The sequence below is a fragment of the Lipophrys pholis genome, assembly GCF_963383615.2.
Source record: "Lipophrys pholis genome assembly, chromosome: 21".
Classification (NCBI taxonomy): Eukaryota; Metazoa; Chordata; class Actinopteri; order Blenniiformes; family Blenniidae; genus Lipophrys; species Lipophrys pholis.
The window spans coordinates 22,079,011-22,087,229 of NC_137649.1; the positions used below are offsets into that span (position 1 = coordinate 22,079,011).

The following is an 8,219-nucleotide window of genomic DNA, read 5'->3' on the forward strand; positions in this document are numbered from 1 at the left end:
AGTTTCTTAGAATTTAATGAATTTTTGTGTGTAATCTATGGGCAGTTACAACACAGCAGACTCATCCCCCACCTTTAATACACATTTTGGTCAATATTGACTTTGAACATTTACACGACCGATGCAAACTTTCATATCACTGGAGTTTGATGGTGGACATAAAGCCTGATATACATATGAGCTTCCCAAAACTCAATAATGAGGGCATGCAAACATATCACAAGTTTATTTTTTACATCACAGTCAGAAAAATATCAGGAGGAAAGCACGCCTTTCTAACGTGCCGCAACTATTCCCCACGACTGAGATGAAAACAGCAAAACTGTACACATCTTAAGCCACAAATGACACATTAAGAGGCTGCGAAATGCCATAGAGCTCATTAAACACTAACAGATTAATCCCGGCACGTCAATACGGCTTTAATTAAACAGCAGGCCATGCAGGAGTCTCAGCAGGCAACAGAAAGCCGCACAGGCGACGAGTCGCAGGAGAGGCTCGCAGCTCTGAAGCAGCGATGCCCTCGTGTGGTTGGCTGTGTCAACTGAGATTGGAAAGGATTGAACCTCTCGTGTTCTAATCTGCACATGCATGCAGCAAATAATGATAATTAAAAGAAAAAAACCAACAACCTCAGATAACGTGTGCGGCATGAGACCGAGCAGCTGCGAATCTGTGTAATAATGAGGATTACAGAGTTTATCTGGCATAAATAGCTCGAATTATTACAAATTATATCTGCCGGCAGACAGAAACAAACACAATCATTAAATAATTGCCACAAGGGAACTTTTGTGACACAGATAAAAGAGTGGGCCTCAGCCTGAGGTGTCCCTGTTTGGCTCATTAGTGGAAACTGGGCTGATAAGCATATCTTAATAAGAAGGGTGCACTGCGGGGAGACTCAGGCGTTCATCTGAGGCAGGACGATGCAGCAGTACAGCAGGATCCACAGGACAAAGAGCACCTCCAGCTCTAATGGGGTTATGTCACAAGAGGCGGCTGGAGATTGCGGGGTGAATCCTCCATCGCTGCTAAAAAAAAGCAGATAAACACACAACGTTAAAGCCAGGGCCCCTTCGCACTCAATAAGTTGTATTAAAGCAGCAAAATGAAACATAGTCAAATGTAATTATGCACATTTTAAATGAAAAATTCAGTTAAATCAGAATGAAGGCTGAAATAAGAATTTTGAACAGAGACACAAATAAAGTGAACTGAAGACCTTTGAAACATTTAAGTACAATTTAAAGCATCTCAAGCTAAAGCGGAGATTTAGATTATTTAATGTTCCCTTGTGTTTTTAGATAATATGCCTTAGATCGTGTTTACATGAGGTTTCAAGTGAAAACGCCAAATTATTTAAATTTTCGTTTGAGAAAAGTTTTACGAGAATGGTTTTTAAAACGATGTCCGTTTACACAGAAACTGCAGAGACGATGTAAACGATGTAGTTGCATGTCGGGCCACTAGAGGGTGCTGCTCACAGAGAACAATACTTCCTAAACGTTACCACGGGAGCACACAGACATTCATATGGACAGACAACCAAATTGGATTGTTATTAGTCCCAGGACAATATGAACTGGGAGTCATGACACTCTGGAGGGCCGCCATTGTTGTTATTATCCATCTCCGCATGCACGTGGACTATTTACTAAATTTCAATGTCATACTGTGTTTGCCAGTGTGGATACAAGCAGCTGTTAATATCAGTGACACAGATTATGATTCAGCTTTTATCCTTGTTTTGAGACCTAAACTGAAAAAATAACTATGAATAATTATAAAGCAGGTGATGGTCATTCCTGAATTCATCACCTTCTGTGGCTTCAGTGTGAATACTTGTTAACTCCTTTCACTGTGACTCTGAATCCTCCTCATAGAGGTCAGACCGAGGAAGGGAAGGGAAGGTTTTCTTGTATGTATGTGTAATTTGTGAAGCATGTAAATTGGGCAACATGTTATCTTATGAATTAAGGACCATGGGGCAAACAATGCTGTTCCATTTCTTTTGTATGTAAATCGCCGATGGAGGGAGGCGCCATTACACTTTTCTTGCTGCATAAACATGAACATCACCACATCAACATTTAGAATAAGGAAAGAAAAGATGGCTGATGTTGCTGCAGCTTGCACAGTTATTCACTTTCATTAGCCAGAAGGGCCCCGCCATGTTTGTCTCCTGCTGCTTCGACTTTTCAGCATTTAAACTGAGCAGCCTTATGACATAAATGAATTAAATGCAGATTTCACTTCTTTTCAAGACATATAGAATTGCAACACCACTTAAAATCAAGATACTAAAAGTTTGTCTGCAACTATGAAACCGCTTACTTTTTTTTTCGGCATAAAACAAATCAGCAGGTTTAAAAAGCTTTGCCTTAACTCGGCCGACTGAGACCGAGCATTTCAAGGGGACCAGAGATCGCTTGTTCACTCCGGTTCAGAGTTCGTGGGAGATTCGGAGAGACTCAAACAGGGGAATGTGAACCCGCCCCTGAGCAAACAGTTTCTAGTGTGTGGATAAATCACTACCTGATCAGCTGAGAGGCCAGAGTCCAAGTATTAACCTGACGGTGGATGTCAGCCCCTTCGTCTCGGCACTGTGCTGCGGTTCCCCGATCTCTGTTTGACTTAGTTTCTTCTATCTTTTCTTCATCTGTGGTGGTTTTGATTGAATGTATTCCGTCTGGGCACTCGTAGACTCGACCTCCACCGACTTGATGACTCTCTGACTTCAGCATTCGCTCTTTTCCCCTCACTTCACTCTCCTCTCCAATGTCCCCTGAATTGTGCACATTCTCAGATCTCGCCAAATGTCCTCTCTCATCTTCCACTCTCCGCTCACCCGCTCGTCTTTCAGAGAGCTCCCCCTCGTCGCCTTCCCCAACACTTTTCTGCCAACAAGCCACTTTAGGAGCCTTCGCTTTCACCGCATCATCACTGATTTCATCAGAGACTTCTTTCGCCGGTCCTACATTTTCCATTTTCTTCTCCTCCACTCTCTTGCTGCAGCCTCCTCCGTCGCTGTTACTTTGTTTGGCAACAGCTCCCCCCCGATGCCGTTCCTCTTTTCTTCCACTCTCAGCTCCTGGCTCCAGGTCAAACTCACTTCTGTTGTTCGCTCTTCCTCCGAGGGTACTTTCATTCATGTCCAGATAAAACTTCCTGTGAACTTCTGACTCGGCCTCAACAAGTGATTCTTGATCTAAATCTTCCTTCTGTACCGCGAAGCTTTCCCGGCCGCCATTAAATGTCCGACACGCGTCTGGATGTTTTGACTCTTCAATCATTTCCTCTGCCGTTTCCTCCTCAACCTTTGGTACTTGTCTCTTCAGCTGATTATACGGTTGAAAAACCTCTGTATTTAGATCGAGGATGTAGCTGTAAGCGTCCTCTTCATCTGAGTCCAACATTGGCAAGGTATATATTCCTTCCTCGGAGCTCAGGGAAATGTGATTATCATCCGATCTCTTCTTGCTGTGGCCCTGACCTGAATCCATCTCCATCCAAGATTGGATTTCTGGACTGATTACGGCGGCATCCAGTGGACTGGGCGGCTTCAGAAAGCTTCGACTCCTGCCTGTCTTCTTGATTAATGGCCCACACGGTCTCTCCGCAACACTTTGGTCTCTTTTCCTGCAGAAGACGTCAGAAGCTTCAGCGCCGTCCGCGCAAAGCAAAGCGGGACGGGTGCTTCCGGATTTCCTGGACCACCGTTTCCACAGTAGCTGCTCGCTGCTGATCTCCAAGCCTCTCAGGAACGCCTGGGCTTCCGGATCCTCAGCCAAAGTTTCACCGAGACCGACTGACTGCAGGGATCCAAAAGTGGGGATTTCAGGAAATTCCAGATTTGTTGTATGATCCTGTAATAAAAAAGGAACATCGTAAGGATTACATGAAAAAAAGACAAATCTTCGATTTAATGTTGTGGTAATGAGCTGACTGTCCTGAGGTTAAACATACAGATTGTAGATTAAGAGTCTCAATCCCTCTGATAGGATAATTAATTCATACTGCCTTGTGAAAATCAATTGTACTTCTTCTGTGATTTGTGAGCTTCTCATGAATGAGGGGTCCCTCAATGTTCAGCTATAGGCCTACTATTGTTTACCATGAATATCAACTGCCACGAGCAAGAAATTCCTATTTCAGGGTTTCATTTCTACACTATCTACTAACATTGACACGCTTTCATCAGAGTTAAAAATAGAAATAAAAAATAATCCTGTTGATTCGATCTCCTCTAAAAAACAATTTTGTGCTTTACCCTCCGTTTTCACGGAGACGGAGTCGCAGCATTTTCGAACAGACCCCCAAAACTCAAGGAAAGTTTTACGTTTTCACTTGATAACATAAACGTGGTCTAAATAACACAAACAGGATGTGACACTGAAAAAAAAAAGAGTTGAAGAAAACAAATAAACTCCAGAACTTCATAAGACTAATGGAAGTTAGTCTGTATAAAGTCTGTAGGGCTTAAAGTCCACAGTGAAAATATTCAAACCACTACACATCATGCAGTGATGAACTGCCAGTGCAAATTTTACATCAGTAGAAAATAAGTATCAAACTTTAGAAGACCTTTTACTGTTGAATCATACACCTCAAGAGGATTTAAAAAAAAAAAAAAAAAAGACTTCTGAAGAGCTTCTAACCGAAGTAGTGCTTGCTTTTTATTTGGTGCGTCATTATCGTATCCGCTTGACGCTCCGTACTGTTTGATGCCGTCTGTTTTCAAAGTGCTTTATAATATGTTGTTTTGAAAATGAATCTTCACACACTTTCTTGTTTATCTGTCACTTGAAGAACCCCTCCAGGCACAGAATGACACTTGGAATACTAATTTGTGCCTGATATGTTTTGGGGTTTTTTCCCCCACCCTACAAGGCACATCTCTCTGAAGAAATGTTCCAGCACAAAGCCTCAATTAGTTTTTTGTATTTTGTAAAAAACAAATAAATAGAATATAAAATGAGAGAGCACACTAACCTCATCTGTGGATGAATGAAGGCCGAGGAACATCGACACATAGACGATGATCGACTTTTCATCTGGTGAAGTGCTTGTTATGTCTGAGGAAAGAATGATTTTAGACTGTGAGTCAGGAGACCTTCACAGTTTTTTTTAGGACCACACCGTGCTACTATGTGATGAGGGAAACATATAATACAAATAAAATACTCTCGTGGTTATTTCAAGTGAGGTGAACATGAGGAGCGATCTACTGCGAGCTGTAATCTAGCACCTTACGGACGTATTTACGTTCCCCCGTTTGTTTTTATTAATTTTACTTTGAGCTGTGCTACACGCTACATGCTACATGCTAAAGAGTTTTGGGCCTCACATACCAATGGTGCTACGTGCTACATGCTTAACAGTTTTGGGCCCCACACTAACGAATGCTACATGCTAAAGAGTTTTGGGACCTCACACACCAGCAATGCTACATGCTACATGCTAACAAATTTCAGGCCTCACACAAGAATGATGTTACACGCTACATGCTAAAGTGTTTCAAGTCTTTGCACATCAACTATGCTACGTGCTAAACATGATAAAAGTATGACTAATACTATAATACTACGCACTACTCTATGCATACTGTAGATGTAGTAGTATACTGGAGCCTTCAAGGCTGTTGAAGGTGGTTCACGGTAATATATAGCGTTTGTGTATTGTTTGCGTATGGAGTATAAGTATTTGCTAAAGGTTAGTACTCGTACTTGTACTCGTCCTTTAAAAAAGTGGTATCTGTGCATCGCTATAATAGACGCCTCTGAGGACGAAAATAGTTGACTGTGAAGTCTTTACACCTTTCAGGAGGCTTTTACCTTCAGGCTCCAACAGAGGCGGTATGTCCAAACTTCGATGGGCTATGGTGAAGGCCTGCTGGATGTTTTCCTTGGGCTCTTTAGATAAACTCTCCCTCAGGTCAACCAGGTCTGGGTTTATGGACTTAATCAAGCCGAGGAACGCCAGTCCACTTCTCCAGCTCCTCCCAAAATCCTGCACGTCAATTCCATACCTGTCATGGAGATTAAATGACTCGTTGTTGGGTTCCAGGTGACCGTAATGGTTTCATAGGCATCGGGATCGTTCATACTTACTTCGAAGTGCATCTTTGGACCCACTGCAGGAGCAACTTGAGAGCTTTCCCATGGTACTTGGGCTCCCTCGCAGCTCTCTTGCCTTTACTCGGCAGCGTGTTCGAGGAACTGCGGCCAGGGTCGTCTTCCCGGGGTGAGAGGTCATCGAAGGATTGGTAACTGCTCACGGATAAGGAGGAGACGCTTGAAGACAAATGTCTTTGAATGCCTCCCATCACCTCCTTCACCTGTTTGTTAAGACAAGACAGACATATAGATAAAGTGTGGAATAACACTTCAAGATAATGAGGGAGGGTGGAAAAAAAACCTGGAAATGCAGGATGACGTTCCAAATGAGATTAAGAACAACGGAAGGAGTTCCGTCGGAGATTCCACTGGCATCAATCCCGAGCAGCTTCACCTAGAAGATCATGAGGGCGGGGTTACATCAATCTCACACCAGCTACCGGATTTTAAATTAAGATTGGAGAACATGTCAAGTGTTACCATGATGTTTACAGGGAACGACACTCACATGTCTGTCATCCAGGAAAGCCAGTGCCTTGGAAATGTTGTTAAGTCGGAAAATGCGATGAGAGGATGACCTAAATCTGTAAAGCTAATTAAAAAAAAAAAAAAAAAAAGCATCAAACCTACAGACAGAGTAGTGTTAGAGAAATCTTGTTTTGTCTCATAAAGACTGATGTGTAAATTACAGTCTGTGTTCAAGGATGACCTGTGTCAGCACTTTTGGAACGTCTGTGCTACTTTTGGTGACCTTCAATGCAGACTCAAAACAATCCAGCCTTTCAGAAGTCTGACTTCAATGTTAGACAAACTCCTGTATGATCATTCAAAGGTTGGACTGTGACACTGTCTCTTCTTGCAAGAATGATGTAATAAAATTGTTTTGAACTTTTTTTAAATAGCATTGAGAAAAAAAATCGAATCGAAACTCGAATTTTTCTTTATAAAATTATAGATTTTTTTAATTTTTTTAGGCCAAATCGTCCATCCCTATGTCATATGTTTAAGCATTGACATTAAAAGTGTAATATCTAAAAGAAGAGATACTTTTTTAAAGCAACAAACACAAATTTAAGCTGGCAAAGTCAGCAGCGGGAGAAAATAAAATTATGAATCAGTCAAAAAAAAAAAAAGAAGAATACCAAGAGAGTTACATTGAATGTCTTCATTGACAGATACATGTAGAGCTGAATTCATCTTTTGCTGTGAAAAAATGGACTAAATGAAAGTTTGAAGTGTAAACCCAGTGATTCTACAGGGTGTATGCAGAGTTACTTATGGTCAAGATTTGACAAAACGTTGGGAAGCACTGATATAGCGGATTAAAAACGTCACAACTCTGAAGTGGCGTTCCCGTCGTTCTTACCAGTCCACAGCCAGACAGCTCCTCCAGCAGGGCCATGAGGATCCTGCCGTCCTGGATGTCCTTGAACAGGTCGAGCACTTGGATGGGAGGATCCCCCTGGGGATGACACGAGGTGACCCTGGTTGGTGATTGCGTGTGTGGCCTGAGGCCGCAGTGAATTGCGACCTTACCCTTTGCAGAAAAACGTTCATCCATCTGGTGAAGACTCTCTGCTGGACTGCTTCCCTCTCATCTGACGGGAAGGAAAACGTGAAAACACGGTTGAGACGAGTTACAGTCAGAACGGGTGAATCTGTATCTTTAATCTCTCTCATCGCGCCGAAGCGGTTCAGACCGAAACTATCATTGGGAAATCCATTGCTGAAGATACGTGCTTGAAAAGTTACTTCACAAAGTAGCTGAGAAAGAGTAGAAAAGTGACAAATGGCAAATACTTTCTTTCCCCATACAGCTTCATATAGTGCGATTAAACTAATAATATGTCGAGGTATGAGTCATTCCTATAAGACTGTACCTCGAGGCTGCACAAGCTGATCTGTCATCTCTCCCGCTGGTTTCCTCTGTGGATCCCAGTCGTCCTGCCTTCTCAGTCAGACTGAGTCACTCTGCTCCTGCTCCACTGTGGGGATATGAAAGACGTTTAAAATGTCAGCAGCAACGAGAGGTGCTCCGAGGTTTCCCTACAGAGTATAGCGACGAAGGGAAGGCAGCGAGAGCGAGAGACAGCTTGTCCT

At 42.6% G+C, this 8,219-nt stretch overlaps 1 protein-coding gene across 2 annotated transcripts; it reads right to left on the reverse strand.

Moving 5' to 3' along the window:
* clmnb (calmin b) lies at positions 1-8,219 on the reverse strand. Of its 2 annotated transcripts, none has more exons than XM_080491204.1 (10): positions 8,000-8,116; positions 7,656-7,717; positions 7,486-7,581; positions 6,628-6,711; positions 6,421-6,513; positions 6,114-6,340; positions 5,838-6,031; positions 4,996-5,078; positions 2,539-3,869; positions 1-1,034 (listed from the first exon to the last, which is right to left on the reverse strand). In XM_080491204.1, the coding sequence occupies exons 1-10, from the start codon at positions 8,025-8,027 to the stop codon at positions 905-907; spliced, it is 2,328 nt and encodes a 775-aa protein (XP_080347330.1). In that variant the 5' UTR covers positions 8,028-8,116; the 3' UTR covers positions 1-904. The 2 variants fall into 2 exon arrangements, with proteins under 2 accessions (XP_080347330.1, XP_080347331.1); XM_080491205.1 differs by having other exon boundaries at positions 2-1,031; positions 8,000-8,219.